Genomic DNA, 22,358 nt, shown 5'->3' with positions numbered 1-22,358 from the left:
CTCATTATACCCCTGTATAAGGATCTAGTGACGCAGTGTAGACTGTTATTCAGCATTGCTGTCTCCTCAGATTGTCAGCTCTTGTGATCAGGCCTCTGCTCCTCGCTCCGGTCTCTCCTGTACAGTGAGGCCTTATTATACCCCTGTATAAGGATCTAGTGACGCAGTGTAGACTGTTATTCAGCATTGCTGTGTCCTCAGATTGTCAGCTCTTGTGATCAGGCTCCTGCTCCTCGCTCCGGTCTCTCCTGTACAGTGAGGCCTCATTATACCCCTGTATAAGGATCTAGTTACGCAGTGTAGACTGTTATTCAGCATTGCTGTCTCCTCAGATTGTCAGCTCTTGTGATCAGGCCTCTGCTCCTCGCTCCGGTCTCTCCTGTACAGTGAGGCCTCATTATACCCCTGTATAAGGATCTAGTGACGCAGTGTAGACTGTTATTCAGCATTGCTGTCTCCTCAGATTGTCAGCTCTTGTGATCAGGCCCCTGCTCCTCGCTCCGGTCTCTCCTGTACAGTGAGGCCTCATTATACCCCTGTATAAGGATCTAGTGACGCAGTGTAGACTGTTATTCAGCATTGCTGTGTCCTCAGATTGTCAGCTCTTGTGATCAGGCTCCTGCTCCTCGCTCCGGTCTCTCCTGTACAGTGAGGCCTCATTATACCCCTGTATAAGGATCTAGTGATTCAGTGTAGACTGTTATTCAGCATTGCTGTCTCCTCAGATTGTCAGCTCTTGTGATCAGGCCTCTGCTCCTCGCTCCTGTCTCTCCTGTACAGTGAGGCCTGATTATACCCCTGTATAAGGATCTAGTGACGCAGTGTAGACTGTTATTCAGCATTGCTGTCTCCTCAGATTGTCAGTTCTTGTGATCAGGCCCCTGCTCCTCGCTCCGGTCTCTCCTGTACAGTGAGGCCTCATTATACCCCTGTATAAGGATCTAGTGACGCAGTGTAGACTGTTATTCAGCATTGCTGTCTCCTCAGATTGTCAGTTCTTGTGATCAGGCCTCGGCTCCTCGCTCCGGTCTCTCCTGTACAGTGAGGCCTCATTATACCCCTGTATAAGGATCTAGTGACACAGTGTAGACTGTTATTCAGCATTGCTGCGTCCTCAGATTGTCAGCTCTTGTGATCAGGCCTCTGCTCCTCACTCCGGTCTCTCCTCTACAGTGAGGCCTCATTATACCCCTGTATAAGGATCTAGTGACGCAGTGACAGCGCAAAGAGAGGGGAATGTAGATTTAAAATCTTCTTTTATTAATCACATTGGACTACATTAATAAAAGAAGATTTTAAATCTACATTCCCTCTCTTTGCGCTCCGTCCGACCGGGTTCATCCAGCATCGCTAATTATTATACAAAATAGAGTTAAACAAAATAAAGGAAAAGAAAAGGAAAAAAAAAAGAGGAAACAAGGGAAAATAAAGGAAAATGGGAGAAGGGACTATCGCAAAGCAACAACAGTTATTCTATCTCTGATACATGTACCAAGAGATACTAAGATCAAGGGTAAGACAATGGAGTTATCATTTCTTTCACATTATCTCACCATTTTGATAATGAAACTCACATATTTTGTAAGCTTTGTTCCTGATCAGGGCTGCCAAAAGGAATTTCATGGCCCCATACTGGCAAAATTTTTGGGCTCCCTTGAGACTCCGTCCAGGCTCCACCCCAGTTCTGCCTCCACTCAAGCCCCGCCTACACCCCTCAAACTTTCCACAGTCCCACCACCCACTCCTGGAAAAACTCTTCTGCCCCATCCTCACCAATCACACAGTAACTGTTCCCATGGAACCGTATCACATACATAACCATCAGCTTTTGTTTTGACCAACAGATTTTTTAAGCCTGCCACCACGACAAGGTAGACTCTTCTGGCAGGGCCCTACTCTACTCTAACCTATTAAACGTTTCTTAAAATATCCAATCATCTTATTAGGAATATTTTCTATTTATTTTTCTTTAAGGGAATGTGTCACATACATTTTTTAAACTAATAGAAATCCTATTGTTATAATCTTTTGTATAATCTGTATTTCTGATTGCAGATTATTGTATGCTGTTTCCTGAACATTTATGGAAGCTGCTCTCTTGCCTGTTTGGAGATATGGATATTGGACATATACATGTGTATGTATATCATAAGACATTATAGCGGACTCTATTTCCTTGGGAGAGTTTTCTATTCATGTTCTCATGTTTAGTTTCATGCAGATGTCATTGTGCAGGAAGGGGGAAGAGGTGAGCTGTGACATTACCTACTGGGAATGGTGGATTCTGTTATCTCTCATTGTAATCCTGCTTGTTATGACAATGAGGTGACTGCTAATAAGGGATCTCTTCTGGAAGTGCCAGTCTATTAGAAAAGTCGTTTCTGTTTATTATTTTATGATATAAGGGGTTACATACTTTAAACTCAATTCTTGCAAAACTTTTTTAACTATGATTAAAAGGATTGGCCATGTTCTGGTTATTGGTCACGAATGTGTTTGAGATGATAGGGCTCTTACTAATATGGCCTTTCTTGAATTACAGCAGCAAATATGAAATATGGGAAATAGAAATATAGGCTATGCGGAATTTCTGCACTAAATGCCTTTTAATCATCTCATATAATTGTAGATTGTGAGCCCTCGCGGGCAGGGTCCTCGCTCCTCCTGTGCCAGTCGTGACTTGTATTGTTTAAGATTATTCTACTTGTTTTTATTATGTATACCCCTCCTCACATGTAAAGCGCCATGGAATAAATGGTGCTATAACAATAAATAATAATAATATACTCATTGGTTAATAATAATAACTAGAGAGTGGACAATGCCCAAAACATAAAAGCTTCATAACACATTCCCACTAAATATTTTGCTAACTAAATCTATTTTCATAAGAGTCATTTAGTTAAATCCTTTGGTCAATTACATAAAGTGCAAAATTACAGTGCCAATAACAAAAGAGAAAACAAAGAAAACAGACAAAACAAAAACAACACATATAACAATAACATATAACACTATGAAAATAAGGTCATTTTGTGAGATCAGAGAAACATAATATAAAAACAACAAAGAGTATTGCACACAATCTAAGGAACTGAAGCAGGTCCGACCCCCCCCCCTTTGTTGCTGCTCACCGGGCACCATACACTAGTAAGGGCTGTAATGCCCTGATGGCGGCCCTATTCCTGCCTACATGAAGTATGTAGCTAGTCTACATAGATCATGGGATGTCAGGCATCCATTCCTGGCTACCTACAGTTGCCATGTCATCTAAGTATTCAGTCAATCTATATTAAAAGGAAACTGTCACCCCGCCAAGGTCATATATGACCTATTAATATGGGCACACATGTAATAGGTTCTAGTCCTACCTGTATGCCTCATATTAACGGTCTTGTTGTGGAGAAATGTTATATTCTGTCTTTACATTAATGATTTCTTCCAGGCTCCGGGGCATTCTCTGCCTGGAAGAAATCCCTGCCCTCTCTCCTCATTACAATACTACCCTCCTCCCATCAGCGCCAGTAATAGCCCCAGAATCCTGCGCCTGAGCCATGCACCTTGTCGGCGCGCACACCAGAGATTACTGGAGCGGAAGGCGCCGGTACCTGTGCAGAAGATCCCTGAGTGCAGTACCCATAGAAGGGAGGATGAGATATGTATTTCTGGGGGAGTGCAGGGTGCAGGAGTGGGATTCCAGGGCCAAAACTGCCGTGCATGAGAGGGGGTTAGTATTACAATGAAGAGAGAAGGCAGGGATTTCTTCCAGGCAATGCAAGCCCCAGTGCCTGGAAGAACTCATTAACTTAAAAAAAATGTAACATTTCTCCATAACAAGACCATTAATATGAGGCATACAGGTAGGACTAGCGTAACATTTCTATTACCTGTATGCCCATATTAATAGGTCATATACGTCTCGGGGGGTGACAGATTACCTTTAAAGCATAAACACACATAGATAAGAATTAATATATATAATATGATGACGACAGCCGTCCAGACCTGCATCCCACCACAAGAAACAGTCCAGAGTAATCCCTGGAGAATGCTATCATCCTCAGTGACACAGTGAGGGGCTATGCGCCTCCTTCTGATCTCAGGCTATTTACTCATCTAGGAGTGTCTGCTCAAACTGTTGGGGTACAGTTGTGGGACCCTATTTTCAGAGATGATGTCCTCCACCCAAGTCTCAAAAAGCTGAAAGGGTCTTCAGGAGAGGTGGGTAGTTGAGCTAGGCTATCAGACGGTCACCTCTGTAGCTGTAGTCATCCTTCCTATGGTACTATTCAGGGGTGGACATGTTATTGGTACAAATTGTGAAATTGCCCACGGGCCAAAAGGTAAGGGGACCCATTTCCACCTCCAAAGCAGATAAAATTGTGCATTATGATGAGTTATTGGGCTGATCTTTAGCATAAAGACATAATATATCCACAAGACCATTAATATGAGGCATACAGGTAGGACTAGCGTAACATTTCTATTACCTGTATGCCCATATTAATAGGTCATATACGTCTCGGGGGGTGACAGATTACCTTTAAAGCATAAACACACATAGATAAGAATTAATATATATAATATGATGACGACAGCCGTCCAGACCTGCATCCCACCACAAGAAACAGTCCAGAGTAATCCCTGGAGAATGCTATCATCCTCAGTGACACAGTGAGGGGCTATGCACCCCCTTCTGATCTCAGGCTATTTACTCATTTAGGAGTGTCTGCTCAAACTGTTGGGGTACAGCTGTGGGACCCTATTTTCAGAGATGATGTCCTCCACCCAAGTCTCAAAAAGCTGAAAGGGTCTTCAGGAGAGGTGGGTAGTTGAGCTAGGCTATCAGACGGTCACCTCTGTAGCTGTAGTCATCCTTCCTATGGTACTATTCAGGGGTGGACATGTTATTGGTACAAATTGTGAAATTGCCCACGGGCCAAAAGGTAAGGGGACCCATTTCCACCTCCAAAGCAGATAAAATTGTGCATTATGATGAGTTATTGGGCTGATCTTTAGCATAAAGACATAATATAGCCACAAGACCATTAATATGAGGCATACAGGTAGGTCTAGTGTAACATTTCTATTACCTGCATGCCCATATTAATAGGTCATATACGTCTCGGGGGGGTGACAGATTACCTTTAAAGCATAAACACACATAGATAAGAATTAATATATATAATATGATGACGACAGCCGTCCAGACCTGCATCCCACCACAAGAAACAGTCCAGAGTAATCCCTGGAGAATGCTATCATCCTCAGTGACACAGTGAGGGGCTATGCACCCCCTTCTGATCTCAGGCTATTTACTCATTTAGGAGTGTCTGCTCAAACTGTTGGGGTACAGCTGTGGGACCCTATTTTCAGAGATGATGTCCTCCACCCAAGTCTCAAAAAGCTGAAAGGGTCTTCAGGAGAGGTGGGTAGTCGAGCTAGGCTATCAGACGGTCACCTCTGTAGCTGTAGTCATCCTTGCTATGGCACTATACAGGGGTGGACATGTTATTAGTACAAATTGTGAGATTGCACACGGGCCAAGAGGTAAGGGGACCCATTTCCACCTCCAAAGCAGATACAATTGTGCATTATGATGAGCTATTGGGCTGATCTTTAGCATAAAGACATAATATATTCACAAGACTATTAATATGAGTCATACAGGTAGGTCTAGCATAACATTTCTATTACCTGTATGCCCATATTAATAGGTCATATACGTCTCGGAGGGTGACAGATTACCTTTAAAGCATAAACACACATATATTAATTCTTATCTATCTAATAGGATGACGACAGCTGTCCAGACCTGCATCCCACCACAAGAAACAGTCCAGAGTAATCCCTGGAGAATGCTATCATCCTCAGTGACACAGTGAGGGGCTATGCGCCCCCTTCTGATCTCAGGCTATTTACTCATTTAGGAGTGTCTGCTCAAACTGTTGGGTGGAGGACATCATCTCTGAAAATAGGGTCCCACAGCTGCACCCCAAGTCTCAAAAAGCTGAAAGGGTCTTCAGGAGAGGTGGGTAGTCGAGCTAGGCTATCAGACGGTCACCTCTGTAGCTGTGGTTCCATTCAGAGGTGGACAGGGTTGGACATGTTATTGGTGCAAATTGTGCAACTGCCCACAGGCCTAGAGGTAAGGGGACCCATTTCCACCTCCAAAGCAGATGAAATTGGGCATTATGATGAGTTATTGGGCTGCAAAGGATCCATATATTGTTCATGCACAGTGTCCCTCTTCCGCCTGTGTCTTCCAGTGGCTCCAATATATAATTAATTTCCTGCAGTGAGAATCACATCACATTAATAATTTCCAGGCAATCAAGCTCAATACAACCAATCCTATCACTACCAATACTGTGTGGGCTTTTGAAAAGTTGAGAGTAAATTGTTTAACCCAACTCTGATAGACCCCATCCAGAAAAAGGGATTCCATCCCTCCTTGGATATATCTCCAGCTTTTTGCTGCAGCTCCTTTACTTTATCCATTATTGAATTATGTGCATCTTCTAGGAGCAGCATTGCTCACCTATAACAGCGCAAGTGCCCCCTTCACCTGCTAACAGGCAGTCAAGCGCCATTGTCTTCTGAAGGGCTACTATCCGCATTAGTGACATCACAAGTAGAAGCTAATGGAGGTGACGCCAACAACCAAAACATTTGGTGACATCACAAGTAGTAGCTTATGGGGGCAAAACTAACCACCAAAACATTCCGTGAAATGACAAATAAGAGCTAATGTGGGCGGAGCCAAGAACCTCACTTCCATTGAAGTGCATTGCCCAATATACTAGAGATCAAACGCTATGAATCCTCCAATGTGGGGGAAGATCTGACTGCTTCACTGCATATGGAGCTAATATGTATATACATCGGTGTTGTACAAGGATTTCCCAATATTGGTTGGATTTATATTTTTGATCTGGACTGTATATTACTATATGTCTCAATAACATCCGACAATTACATAGTTATCTTCATGTTACACGTGTTCCCTTTACAGGATGTAACTTTAATCTCCCAGATTTGGATGATTCTCTAACAATACATGGCCTAAAAATCGAGAAGTCGTCATGTTCCAGTTCTGGCTGAGGGGATTCTCTCAATTATAACTAATCTATGGAGCTGATGAGCAAGAAAGGCAGAAGCCAGAATCATGTGATGGATAATCGGTAAATCGCTGTCATTTCTGGGCTTGAAGATAAATCCCGTCACACCCTATACATCTCCCTTTACTATTGGTGGAAGAGCTGTAATGCTTGGACAGCTCCTAATATGAGGGGTACACTAATTATTTTGGACCTGCTTGTATTATATAGAATAAAGACTCCATAATGAATAAAAAATACATGAGAAATAGATGATAGAAGAGAATGAAGGACACAACAAGAGATGACATAGAGCCGACTTACCGCTCTCTCCACCGTCTGCAACTGTCAGACGGAATGTTGGCTCTGCAGCTCCATACACAATGTGTGTGATGTCATAAGGCAAGGGGGCGGAGCCAGAAACCTCAACATTCCGTGACATCAGCAGCAGGAGCAGCAGTTATTTACAGAGACCAGAGCAGGCCATACAACCCATTCATTACCATATAAATGAAATTGACTCTAATTATCCATCTTGACCTCTTAAGGCCTGTTTCACACTTGCTTTTTTTTGCAGCGCGTTTTTCCCGCAAAAAAAAAACGCATTGAAAAACGCATACAAAAGCATACAACTGCTGCGTTTTTTTCAAGCATTTTTATGAGCATGCATGAAAAAAACGCAGCGTTTTTATGCGTTTGTATGCGTTTTTAGTGCGTTTTTACCGCGTTTGCATTTTTTTCCAACATTAGGTGGCCCCTCACACTAACCCAAACCATGACTTTACTAACCCTAACCCTGACCCTAACCCTAACCCTGACCCTAACCCTAACCCTAACCCTAACCCTTAACCAAACCATACTTAACCCTAACCCTGACCCTAACCCTTAACCAAACCATACTTAACCCTAACCCAAACCCTAACTAACCTTAACCCTAACCCTAACCCTGACCCTAACCCTAACCCTAACCTTAACCCTAACCCTAACCCTGACCCTAACCCTTAACCAAACCATACTTAACCCTAACCCTAACCCTGACCCTAACCCTTAACCAAACCATACTTAACCCTAACCCTGACCCTAACCCTTAACCAAACCATACTTAACCCTAACCCTAACCCTGACCCTAACACTAACCCTGACCCTAACCCTTAACCAAACCATACTTAACCCTAACCCTAACCCTAACCCTGACCCTAACCCTGACCCTAACCCTAACCCTAACCCTGACCCTAACCCTTAACCAAACCATACTTAACCCTAACCCTGACCCTAACCCTAACCCTAACCCTGACCCTAACCCTTAACCAAACCATACCTAACCCTGACCCTAACCCTAACCCTAACCCTGACCCTAACCCTTAACCAAACCATACTTAACCCTAACCCTGACCCTAACCCTAACCCTAACCCTGACCCTAACCCTTAACCAAACCATACTTAACCCTAACCCTAACCCTAACCCTAACCCTAACCCTAAACCCCCTTAACTAACCCTAACTTTACCCAAACCCCTACATTCCATTGTCTAAACTAATGGTAAAAAAAAAAACGCATGTGCAAAAACACGCATACATAAGCATGCCAATGCGCACATATGCTCACCATAGACTTATAATGGGTGTCTTGCTGTAAAAAAACGCATTGCGCGCGCATGCGTTTTTTTGAGGCAAATCGGACGCACAAAAAATGCAACAAGTTGCATTTTGTGCGCCCGAGCGCATACCGCAAAAAAACGCATGCGCGGTAAAACGCGTACAAACGCATGTGTATGCGCACATAAGCGCATCCCATGCAAAGTATAGGAAAAAAAAACGCATGCGCTATTTAGCGCTAAATTACCGCGAAAAAAAACGCAAATGTGAAACCAGCCAAAAACTTTCAAAAAATGCCACAATGTCATTATTACCATACATTGTAATTCCGGAGTAGTTTCCACTGATGTGAACAGTGATAAATCAACAATAATAACCCATATATCCCAGTATTACAGAAGATCATTTGGATGTGGAGGTGGACATGCTGCTGTAGGATAAATGGCCAGTAAATAGGGGAGGACACTATAGACAGTGTTACTATATACCAGGATTGGGCTATTAATTTTCCCAAGGGGCTATATGAGAGACCATAACATATTAATTACAATTATTACTTTATATTAATAATAATTGTATAACTTAATATTGAGTAGAATTAAATATGCTGACACCCCTACATACCATGTGAACCCATATACAGCCCCCTTTAAACCTCTATATACTGTAAGAGCTCACACCTAGCTTCCTACATACAGTATGAGCCCTTACATAGCCCCTCCACATACATTGTAAGAACCCACCTGGCCTCTCTGTATATAGTCTGAGCCCCCACATATCCTCTCTATATTCAATATCAGCCCTCACATAGCGCTTTGTATATAGTATGAGACCAACGCTAACCAAAAAAAGGGTACACTAATGTCAATAATAATCCCAAATAGAGTACAACACCTAGCCTATAAACTAATGAAGCCAAAAGACACGGAGAAAAAGAAAAGGCAAATAACATGGTATACACCTCCGTATATAAAAAGTGAGAAAACCTTTATTTCATCATGGACATGGTAACTTTAAAAACATTTAAAATACACAACAAACCAATAGCCCAAAACTCCCCAAAAGGCCCATAACCCTTAAATACAACCCATGTAATGGGTGAATGGCAGCCCCCCAGCATATGCAGAAAGAAAATACATGTGTCATACGGTGATAATGATAAATGAACCTATAAATACAAATATAAACAGAATGGGTGATGGTACATGCAGGATGCGACTAATCAACATCATTTCCCATTACACAGGTATAAACAGTCAGAAAATAGAGACTCCCACATATACCAAAGCATGTATGCAAAGAAGTCACCCTAAAATAGTTGTAACAATACAGATGACGTCAAAAAATGGGCATAACTGACTGAGAATGCTATAATGAAATAAAAGTATGATCACCCAAAATGAGAATGCCAGACACTGACATGGGGGGCGGCAAGAAGTCCCGAGGGGGACAAGAAGGGAGAGTGGGAAGAGGCCCCACGCGTATCGCCGCTTCGTCAGTCAGTTATGACTAAATCCAGTAACTGTTGACTACTGGTGATAGATACATAAGAAAAGAAGGAAGCGCATCACAGAAGAATATAAAATTCAAGTCACCTTTATTCCATCCAGGTTAAAAATGAGAACATTTATGGTACAAGATTATTTTACGACTAAGGTCTTCAGCCAGAAACGCGTCAGATTGAACATGTTTTTAATCTTGTACCATGGATGTTCTAATATTTAATCTGGAAGGAATAACTACTTGAATTCACATTCTGCTCTGCCCTCCAGTTCTTTAGAAGGAACATGAAGCAATTTGAGAGCCTTTTAGGCAGATAGGTCCAAGTTGCCATCTTCTAGTCTGTGGTTGGGCTAGCTCTGCCCCGTAGGCATCACTAGGGACTGCGGTGCCAAGAGATCTATTCTGTACAAGAACCATCAGGGTCAGTTGCAGCTATTTAGTGTATAACCTATTTTCCCAAGTGAGTTACCACACAGGCATAACACCCCGATTTGCCTGAGCGACTTGTGAAGGAACGCCTCGTGAGCGCACATTTCCACAAGACAGTTACAGCTGCCGCTGATCTAGCAGTGCTTCAGCAGCTCTTGCAAGTGCCAGTTCACACACTGGTGTGCGACATGACCATACTCTGGAACTCCACATTACATATGTTGGCAAGTGTTTGTGAGCAGCAGAGGGCAGTAGTTAAATACGAGCTACAACATGCCGGTCAGTATTCCGATCAGTCTCCGCACATAACAACTGACAAGTTGGCATTACCAATTACCATCGATTACCAATACACAACACTACAGAGAGAGGTTGAGCTTTGTCCTGGGTAACTGTATCCCTGTAGAGACTTGTTATTAACACTATTATTTAGTCCTCTATCTCTTAAATCTGTGTAGTTATATCCTGTAAGTGAATGGTCACTGATACATTGTCTCTAAATCTGGATAATTGTATCCCATTGGCCAGATAAATACCTTATATTCCAGGACCTGGGAAATTGTATCCCAGTAGTGATAGCTCCACTGCTTTATACAGTATACCTATCCTGCTGGCTAATGGTCTGGCTAAATGTATCCCTCTACTGTCAGCAACTATTGTATTTCTAATTGCACTTTAATCTTATTATTATATAATTTATCAATAAAGGTTATATTTTAGTAGACTTTAGTTAGGGTTTATTTGCTGTCTCAGATTTTTCCCTCTCCCCATATTGTATACACATACATCCCTTCCTTGCCTCCCAAGCTGTGTATTCAAATCTTCCCAACCCCATTACAATAAATCGTTAGTTTCTTCAGTTCCATTGGAGCACTTAGCACCGATGCTGTTTGCGCCTCTGAGGCGCCGTCGAATGACGTCAACAGGGTGATCACATGACTTGATCACTTTGCTGACATCGCCATATCCCGGTGGTCAGGGCTTCAATTGTGCTCAGTCCGTCTGAAAAAATGCAAGTACAATTGATCACTGGGATCCGGCGCACTTCATCTTCTCTGAGCTTGACATCCGTCTCAGAGAACAGCCGACTCATAGTCTGCCTGGCCCATAATGCAACCTCCGGGAAATCTCCTCGGACCGCCGGATCAACGGTGTTCCCTTGCCGGCTGAACCGGGGGCAGATACCCCTCCTGCCCTCCCCTAGCAGTTGCTGTTTTCTATAAAATTTATAAAAAGCAGTACATTATAGTAATACCTTGACTAACGAGTGCATCTACTTATGAATTTTGCGAGATGCGAGCCGTCGCTCTGTCAGCTTTATGATGTGAGCCGAGATCTGAGTTACAAGCGAGCGAGCTTACAGCACTCACCTCGTGGTTACCCTGCCGTGCAAGCACCTCTGTCATTGCTTCATTCTTCAACTATGGGTCCTAAAAAAGTGAGTTGCTCTGTCAGATCTTTTTACCTGTTCTTGTGATTCAGGACCTTACCATCTTTTGCTGCACACAGGTTTTTGGTATTACCAACGTTGCCATTTTCCTCAGGTGGACTCTATTTTAAGCACTGCGTGCTGCATGTATTTGACATGGGGCTGTTCATAGGATAATGGTTATTTTTTGGTTCATTCTTCTGTTAATTTTGCTGTTAATGAATCTTTTTTAAAACTCCTAATAAAATAATTGGTGTGGTTTTTGGGGGGCTGGAACGGATTAATTTCATTTCATTTTAATGGGGACATTAAATTTGATATACAAGCAAATTGAGTTAAGAGCTCGGCCACAGAACGAATTAAACTTGTAAGTCAATTACTGTATATGGTATTTAGTGTTGAGCGAACATGCTCTGATAACGTCTGATCCAAGCATGCTCGGGTGTTATCCAATGCCTTCAGTGTCACCAACTCCCTGCCATTCCCTTGTCCGGTTCCAATACGGAAAGGTTCTAGGAAAGACATCTCAGCTACTCCTGCCTCGGTCGTAGACCCCGGATCCTTCTTGAGACAATCCTTAAGCTGGTGCCCACCTGCACGATCCTCAGCCTGGGACCCCTTCCTGCTGTAGCAGCTGTACCTCCACAGCCGGCAGACTGTCTCTTTCACTGCTCCTTGCACCTTGCCCTAGGCAAGGCTGCCCGGGCTCTGCTGCCTATCCAGGAAGTGTCCTGACTATATCCCTATGCTCTGCCCTGCTCAACTCTGACTCCACCCTACTGACAAACCTCTATGCTAACTGTACCTAACTAACACTCCTAATCTATTTTATTCTATTCCTTTTCTCTATGATGACCCCCTCTATTCTAATCCCCCTACGGTCCTATACTATCTAAGATCCTATCCTGGCCCTAAGCCTATACATTGTACATGACACATACATCACATTACAGTACATAACAAGTATAATAATGTTAGTGAACAATGAGGTGCCACATGTAACCATGAGAACAGCGTCCAGCGAAGAGGAGGAATGTGAGGGTCCCCGCCACCTCCTTACACTCCTCCCTCCTAAAATATGGTCATGCCTGAACATGGCGGTACCTGTAAGCTTAAAACTGTTAGAATTTTTATTTAAACATATATACAGTTGGTACAGCCTATGTCCAATGCTGCTGAGGGTCAAACGTGACCCTGGCTCCACTTGGTTAGAGCCCACCAAGAAATGAATTCAAGTTCCTTTAGTGTGGGTACGACTGACCTCGGTCTCCTGGGACTCATCTTAAAGGGAACCTGTCACCCCCCCAGGGGCATTTTTCAGTTAAAGAGCCACCTTCAGCAGCACTAAGGCTGCATTCTGTGAAGGTGGATCTTCTTTTTCTGACCCCCAGTAATGCCAAAATATTGACTTTTATAATTAGCTCCTCTTACCTGTAATGTGTCCCATAGGTATGATGTGTCCCCCATATCAGCCGCCTACCATCCGTCAATCATGCCTGAGCAGGGCCTCAGCGCCACCCACCATCTGTCCATCATGATGCCTCATGCGTCGCTACCTCCTCTTGATTTGAATCCTGGTGCCTGCGCTGTGACAAGCATTCTCGGGCATGCGTAGTGCGCGCTGCCCTAGAACCGATATCAGGCTATTGCGCCTACGCGTTGTGGAGGCCCCAGATCCCGCCCTGCAATGTGTTATGACATATTCACACTGCGTGGCTGGAGCCTCCACAACGCGCAGACGCAATAGCCTGATGTCGTTCTCAGGCAGCGCGCACTGCGCATGCCCAAGAACACTTGTCACAGCGCAGGCGCCGGGATTCAAATCCAGAGGAGGCAGCGATACACAGGGCATCATGATGGACAGATGGTGGGCGGCGCCGAGGCGCTGCACAGGCATGGTTGACGGATGGTAGGCGACTGATATGGGGGACACATCATACCTGTGGGACACATTACAGGTATGAGGAGCTAATTATAAAAGTCAATATTTTGGCATTACTGGGGATCAGAGAAAGAAGAGCCACCTTCACAGAATGCAGCCTTAGTGCTGCTGAAGGTGGCTCTTTAAGTGAAAAACGCCCTGGGGGGGTGACAGGTTCCCTTTAACAACAACAGTACATATAGTCCTGACCTGACTTGCTCCTCGGTTCCTCCTGTTCAGATTTTTCCCCCTTCCTCCTTTAGCAGAGTACGGACCCTTAACAAAACAAGTGGTCTGCTTTTATCAGAGGACAGTACAGGGTTAAAAGAGGAAAAGTTCAGGGTTAAAACAGTCCAGTACATAAAGCAGCCACACACAGTCCATTACTGTTTCCAAGGGTGATTAACCCCTTCAGGTTTTAGTCCCGTAATCCAGCAGGGGGTGTGCAAACGTGCACAAATAAACTTGGATATGGGGTAGAAGAAAAACAAACAGTCCTTCAACTGTGACCATACTGGCCACCACTGACACCAAGTCCTGGTCCCGTCCAGGGCTCACTACCCTTTCACAGATACGGAACAGTCTCTCCTGCACGTCAATCCATGCAACTAGCACATCCAGTTCATTTTAGGGGCTGCCTTCACTCCTTGCTCTCCTTGCGACTGGAATAATGGGCCGCATTCTGGTCCTGAATTATTATAAACGTGCTGCCCGAAGAACCGCTGGAGGAGGACTCTCCGCTCTTTCTCCTGCTCCTTTCCTCTGTCAGCGGCAGATTCATGGTACCTGGAGCTTCCTGCTCCCGTGACCCAATTGTGGCCACCGCTTCCTTTAAGGGCGCCTCTGACTTTCTGTAGGGACTACGATCATTGCAGACGGCTACACGCAATACTGCGCTTCCTGTGCCTGTCTCTCTTTGATGCTGGAGACCATTTTTACTGCCACAGCATACTGTCCACGGGGCCCTTGTTGTTTAATAAATGTCACTCGGTCCCATTCCTGAAAAGGACCGTCAAAACTAATGGACCCGGCATTCACATAGACCTTGTCCCCAGTCTAGACCTCATGGATGAATCATACAGCCCCTTATCTACTATGATGGTCCAACTCTCAGCACCCTATATAGTGCGATTGTACCCCAGAGCTCCCAAAAAAGAAAAAATAATCCCTATACTCACCTAATCGAGATTCCTCATCCTCCGCAGTGTCTGTCTCTTCTTCTAGCCATTCTCGCAATGGATCTTTGCACCGACAATGTTCCTTGCTTAGTGCTGGACTCCAGCAGGCCGAAGATAGAAGGGACGCCCACAGCTGGCTGGGATAAGTGACGAAGCCAGTGACTTTGTGCTCCGTCACAACTGTTAAAAGTATGCGCATCTTGAGGAAGCCGATTCTGTTAGCAACATAGCAGATAAGGCAGCCCACAACCAGACAGGCACTTCTGCCATTTGCCAGAATTGCAAGATGGCCAGTCTGGCACTGCAAGGTCCTTAATCCTGCAAATCTTCTAGCGCACTTTGGTTCCACTTGATTTTGGCTGGCCAGCAGATAGCAGTCTTTCCTCATTAATGGCACATCTTGCACTAATTTTCCAGTGGTCTCATCACTTTGTTACTTTCTTCCCCCCTTTTTAAAATGACCATTAGCATCACATACAAGGGAAAAATACCACCGCACCATGACCAGATCACATATTACCACCACATAGTGACCAAATATTACCACATACAGGGAATAAATACCACCAAAATATAACTAGACAATATATTACCACCACATTGACCGAATAATAGCACATATAAGGAAGAAATACTGCCACACCATGACCTGACCACATATTACCACCACATAGTTACCGAATAATAGCACATACAAGGAACAAATGCCACCACATCATGACCAGATCACATATTACCACCACATAGTGATTGATTATTACAATACTGATCATTAATAAAATAAAAACATAGTACTAATGCCATTATACACAGGGGATCTGTACTTAGTATACAGTGTCCGTGTACAGGTAATACAGTGATCACCTGTGACATTATACACAGGAGCTCTGTATATAGTGTCAGTGTACAGGTAATACTGTGATCACTAGTGACATTATGCACAGGAGCTATGTATATAGTATACATTACATAGTGTCAGTGTACAGGTAACACACTGACTCACCAGTGACATCTCTAGTTAAAGTCCTTCATCTTCGCTTCTCTTCTTCATCCAGTTCAGACCACGATCACTTCTTCCAACCAGGACTCGTCTCTGCATAAAATAACACAGTAATCTATAGTACATTCCCCTATTTTTGCCCAACTTCTATACTACGCCAGATGAAAAAAGCGACCATGTCACCATGCATAGTGACAGGACCTCTCCTCCCCCACACTGAAAACAGTAACCTCAAAAATAATATCCTTTAATTAGCCCCTATAGTAATAATATCCCACATTCTGGACCCCACGTGTCCACGCATTCTGCCTCATGTCTCTGCATATTGTCCCATAGTCATCCCTAATTGTATAATGCATCCCATAGTCATATATAGCAGTATAATGCACCCCCATAGGGGTATAATATAACCCATAGGGGTATTATGCACCCCCATAATGCTCCGTCATAGGGGTATAATGCTCCCCCATAGGGGTATAATGCTCCCCCATAATATAATGCGATAGGTAGAGTTGAGCGAAACGGGTCGGTCAAGTTCATAAGTCGCCGACTTTTGCTAAAGTCGGGTTTCATGAAACGAAACCCGACCATAGCGTGAGGTCGGCCATGAGGTCAGCGACCAGAGCGCCAAAGTCGCGTTTCAAATGATGCTTCCAGCGCCCTTTTTCAGCCAATGATGGAGGACGCACACTGTTGGCAATGCGATGACATGGGCAGCGGTCACCACCATCTTTGAGAAGGGCATGCAAGTGATTGGCTGGCTTTGTGTGGCATCACAGGGGCTATAAAAGGGCGTGCACGTCAACCGCCATCTTACTTCTGCCGATCTTAGCATAGGGAGGGAGAGGTTGCTGCTGCTGATTCTGAATAAGGGAGAGCGTTAGGCAGGGAAGAACAAATCAAAAACTGCTTCTGCTGGTAGCGATTTCCACTTACAACACAACACTGTGTGCAGTGACAGGGGAGGCTATATTTTTGTGCATCAGCTTTCTTGGTTATTAGGCCGCCTTATAAGGCTCCCTGATAGCTGCATTGCTGTTTGCACACTGCTGTGCAAACTGCTTTTTTAAAAGCAAAAATACTTTTCATCCTCTTTTCTGCACAGTTACCAAGCGTTCATTTTTCCACACATTTGTGTGCAGCAGTCCTGCTTATTAGGCTGCCTGCCGCCATACTTGGACTGAGAGCATCATTGTCAGCCTCATTAACATCTGTAGGGAGCTTCAAATTCTCCCCAATACTATATACACCTTGTACCTTGTTTTACAGTACCATATAGCTGGTGGTATTTTGGGTACATTTTCCCAAAAATGAGGAAGTATGGTGGAAGAGGCCGTGAACGTGGGCGGGGGTGGCCAGCTGGTACTGATGGTGGTGGTGGTGGTGCTGCATCTGCTGGTAGTGGCAAAAGCACAATAGCACCTAAGGCAGGAGGTGTTGAGCCTGCGTCATCGTCTGGCTCCACAAGGCCTCAAAGGCTCCCTTTTCTGGGAGTAGGTAAACCGCTTTTAAAGCCGGAGCTTCAGGAACAAGTTTTGGCTAACATTGCTGACACAGCCTCAAGCTCTATCGCCTCCTCTTCTGAAGTTTCAAAAAATAAAAGCACTGAGTTGTCAGTGGAGGCTCCTGGTCAGGAACAACACCTTTCCTTGTGTCCTTCACCCCTACCAAAAGTGAAGGATGCGGCAGGCCACACTACAGATTTCTCCATGGAGCTCTTTTCACATACCATGCCTGGGTTATCAAGTCAAATCGTGAATTCCCCAGTCCAGGATGAATCTGATGGAGTGCACTGATGCACAGCCACTGCTAGATTTTTCTGCTGGTACATTCACTCAGAGCACTACATTGTCCTCGCAGTGTACTGAGCCAGAATCTGACCCTGATGAGACTCAGGTGCCCCTTCCCGCATACTATACCACCTTACACGGTGACACAGAGGAAGGTGCACATGCAATTGAAGAGGAGGTGATGGATGACCCAGTTGTTGACCCAGATTGGCATCCATTGGGGGAAGAGGGTGCCGCTGCCAATAGCTCAGAAGAGGAGGAGGATCCGCAGCAGGCATCGACATTGCAACAGCTGTTATCTGGCAGGCCCGTAGCAGTCCAAAAATGGGTTACAAAAGCCAAAAGAGTTGCAGGACAGCTTGGCCAGACGGTCAAATTAGCACAGCGTGCAAGGCTTCACAAAGTCTTCCACAGTAGGAAGAGTGCAGTGTGGCACTTTTTTGAACAAAATCCTAATGATCAGGCAAAGGTTATCTGTAAGAAGTGCGCAAAGACCTTTAGCCAAGGGAAAAATCTGAGAAATTTGAATACCAGTTGCATGCTTAGACATTTAACCACCATGCACTTGTAAGCGTGGATGGACTACCAAACTTCACGTACCACATGTGCACCTGCTCCAAATGAAGGTAGTCAGCAATGCTACATCGCTGCCCCCACTGTAAGCCCACCGGTTAGCACACCACCAGCAGCAAATGTTGAGGTGTCGTCGCAAGGCCAAAGCAGTCAGGGAATCACAATGTTATTGCTATGAAAGACTGAATCTAGGCCATCAGCAAGACCACTAACACCATCACCATCACCAACCCTCTCTCAGTACGCCATGTCCACTGCTAGTTCCACCATATGCAGCTCTCAAGTCCAGCTCACCCTACCAGAGACTCTGAGTAGGACAAGAAAGTACTCATCCTCTCATCCGCGTACACTGTGTTTGAACGCCCACATTGTCAAACTAATCTCGTTAGAGATGATGCCCTGCCAGTTGGTTGAAAGTGAAGCTTTCCGCGAGCTCATGGCCTACGCAGTACCACGCTATGATCTACCCAGTCAACATTTCTTTTCTCGAAAAGCCATCCCAGCCCTCCACCTGCATTTGAAAGACCGCATTGTCCATGCACTCAAGCAATCAGTGAGTGGAAAGGTGCACCTCACAACAGATGCATGGTCTAGTAGGCATGGCCAGGGCCATTACGTGTCCATCACTGCGCACTGGGTTAATGTGGTGGATGCAGGGTCCACAGGGGACAGCGGCGGTGGGACAGTGCTGCCTAGCCCACGGTATAGTAAACAGTTGGCTGTAGGCGTTCAACCCTCCTCCTCCTCCTCCAGAAGCGAAAGGTCATCCACAGAGCGCAGTCGCACGAGCACTCCATCCGCAGCTGCCAGTGTTGCACCCGAGGTGTCCCACTATCGATCAGCTAGTGGTAAGCGTCAGCAGGCTGTGTTGAAGATGATGTGTTTGGGCGACAACAGACACACCGCAGTGGTACTGGCTGACTACTTGCAGCGACAAACTTAGTCATGGCTGGGCAGTCTACATCTTGAGGCAGGCAAGGTAGTTAGTGATAAAGGCCAGAATTTTGTGGCAGCCATAGCCCTGGCTCACACCTTGAACCTGGTGGTGCAGTGCTTCCTCAATAATTATCCGGCGTTAACAGCCCTGCTCCATAAGGTGCGAAGACTGTGCTCGCACATCCGCCGGTCGCCCGTACACTTCAGTCGTATGCAGAAGCTGCAGCGATTGCTCCACCTTCCCAAGCACCGCTTAATTATCGATGTTGCAACAAGGTGGAACTCAACCCTGCACATGGTTGAGAGGCTTTGCGAACAGAGGCAGGCTGTAATGCATTTGTGGGAGGATACACGGGCAGGCAGTTTGAGGGCAGACATGGAGTTGTCTGATGTGCAGTGGTCGAAGCTGAAAGACTTCTGTAAAGTCCTTCAGTGTTCTGAGAAATGCACATGGCTGGTAAGCGCAGATGACGCCATCATAAGCATGAGCATCCCACTTATGCGTCTGCTCATGCAAACTTTGACGCACATTAAGGAGCAGGTGTCTGCAGCCGAGGAGGAAGAGGAAGGGTGAAGCCTTGATGACAGTCAGCCATTGTCTGCTCAGGGAACTCTCCTGGATGAGGTGGAGGAGGAAGAGGAAGAGAAGGAGGACGAGGATGATGGGGATGATTATTTAGGGGAGGAGGATGCTTCTCAGGGGGCAAGAGAAAATGTTGGCGTGGCAAGGTCAGGTACAGGGTTTGTGCATGACTGGAGGGAAGTGGATTTGCCAGAAAGTGCTCCTCCACCCAGCACTCGCAGTGCATCATTGACACCTGGAACATTGGCCCACATGTGTGATTATGCCTTGCAGATCCTAAAAAGGGACCCCCGCATTGCCAAAATGATGAACGATGACGACTACTGATTGGCCAGCATCCTGGATCCATGCTATAAAGGCAAATTCCAAAACATCATGCCACAGGAGAACCTAGAGCTAATATTGGCTAACAAACAAGCAACTCTGGTAAACCGTTTGTTTAAGGCATTCCCAGTGCACAGCAGCGGTGATGGTTCTCACACGAGCCGTATGGTGCAACATGGAAGAGGTGTTCGTGGTGCACACATCCGAAGTGGCGTTGGAGACAGGGGTTTCATGACCATGTTGTGGACTGGTTTTTCAAGTACCGCTCACACGACTGATAATACTGCATCGATTGAAAGTGACAGGAGACAGCAGTTGTCATCTATGGTTACAAACTACTCCCATATCGATGTTCTCCCTCACAGGTCATTCCCCTTTGACTATTGGGCCTGTAAACTGGACACCTGGCCAGAATTGGCACAATATGCCTTACTGGAGCTCGCTTGCCCTGCTGCTAGTGTGCTATCCGAAAGAGTCTTCAGTGCTGCTGGATCAATCCTGACAGAAAAAAGGACCCGTATGTCGACCAAAAATGTTGATGATCTAACCTTCATTAAAATGAACCATGCATGGGTTTCAAAGGATTTTGTCCCACCTTCCCCTGCTGACACATAGGTTGCCAGAAAAATGGCTCGCTTTTGTCCTCCTCTTCCTCGGACTTCTCGTTTCCTCTTGCGGAGAGTCTGGACTGTCTTACTGAGACAGAAATATATATGAAGATTTAAAAATACCCCAACAGTGTATACTGGTGTATGCTTCAAAAACATTTCCTTTTTTCTGCTTTTTAGATTGTTGTCTAATCCATACTGAGAACACGGAGATTTTAAATGTTTAAACTATTCTATATATACCTGTTATCCGGAGATACTGTACCCTTTCTCAACTTTCTGCAATATTGTCGAATCCATACTGAGGCTGTGAGTGTCTTTGTCGTACTCCGGAAATAAACACGGAGATTTTAAATGTTTAAACTCTGCTATATATACCTGTTATCCGGAGATACTGTACCCTTTCTCAACTTTCTGCAATCTTGTCGAATCCATACTGTGCCTGAGACCATCTGAGTCTGCCTCCTGATTACAGATGAGTGGTGTTTGAGTGGAACTGTTGGCCAAGTTCAAATTCTAGCTGTTTTGGGCGGTGTTAGATCCGTTCGTCGAACTACAACACTTTGATTAAAATTCGGCTGTTCGAGTTTCCGTTCGAGAACGTTTCGTTAAACAAAAGTGTATCTTTTTTTCACATTAATAATGGTTTTCAATGATAATAGACAGTTTTAGGGCATAGTAGCGGTGTCTGGTAGCCAGCGGTGTACTACACCTGTGAAGGAGCTACACTGTGTGTGTTTCTAATAATTTTTTAATATTGTCCTGAAAATCCCTTTGGGCCTAGTAACTGTGTCTGCTACTCAGAAGAGGAGCCCACCCGTGAACCGAGCTATGCCGCCTGTTTATGAAAGAACCAGTTTTTGACTGCATTTACACCACTTAATACTTTGGGCCTAGTAACTGTGTATGCTACTCAGCAGAGTTGGGCACCCGTGAACCAAGCTATGCCGCCTGTTTATGTAAGAACTGTGTGCTACTCAGCAGAGGAGCCCAGCTGTTAAGCAAGCTACAGCACCTGTGGTTTGGGCACTTAGTTTTTTCACATTCTTTCTGGATTGCCGTTTAGGCCTAATTCCTGAATTACGGTTGACCTGCACGTACTGGGAAATGCTTGTAATCCCAGATCCCCATCACTAACGGGGTTCAGCGTGTTATCCGCACCTGTAAGCGATACACGCTGGTCCTTTCATTGTAGCACGTGTGCAGCCCCAGACATGTAAGGGCATGACAGACCTGTTATTGGCCAATCTCGCATGCCAGAGCCTTGCGTGTCCCTCTAGTAAGCTGGACGCGGACCGCGGGGGCATGCCTGAGTCTTGTTCGTTAACGGAATTAAGCTTGCAATCTGTGCAGCTTTTTTGTGGATGGCATGGTTGAGGTTGCCCATGT

At 45.0% G+C, this 22,358-nt stretch overlaps 1 protein-coding gene across 1 annotated transcript in view; it reads right to left on the bottom strand.

Annotated features, from left to right (window-relative positions):
* LOC141063322 (uncharacterized) overlaps positions 1-12,033 on the bottom strand; it is a 114,603-nt gene extending 102,570 nt beyond the window's left edge. The window contains exon 1 of the mRNA XM_073557373.1: positions 11,998-12,033. Within this exon, the coding sequence (XP_073413474.1) occupies positions 11,998-12,033 (36 nt within the window). The remainder of the gene's footprint in view (positions 1-11,997) is intronic.
* Between the last annotated feature and the right edge of the window lie 10,325 nt (positions 12,034-22,358).

The sequence above is a fragment of the Dendrobates tinctorius genome, unplaced genomic scaffold, assembly GCF_039654945.1.
Source record: "Dendrobates tinctorius isolate UK_male_01 unplaced genomic scaffold, ASM3965494v1 ptg000249l, whole genome shotgun sequence".
NCBI lineage: Eukaryota > Metazoa > Chordata > Amphibia > Anura > Dendrobatidae > Dendrobates > Dendrobates tinctorius.
This window is presented reverse-complemented; position numbering and strand designations above follow the sequence as displayed.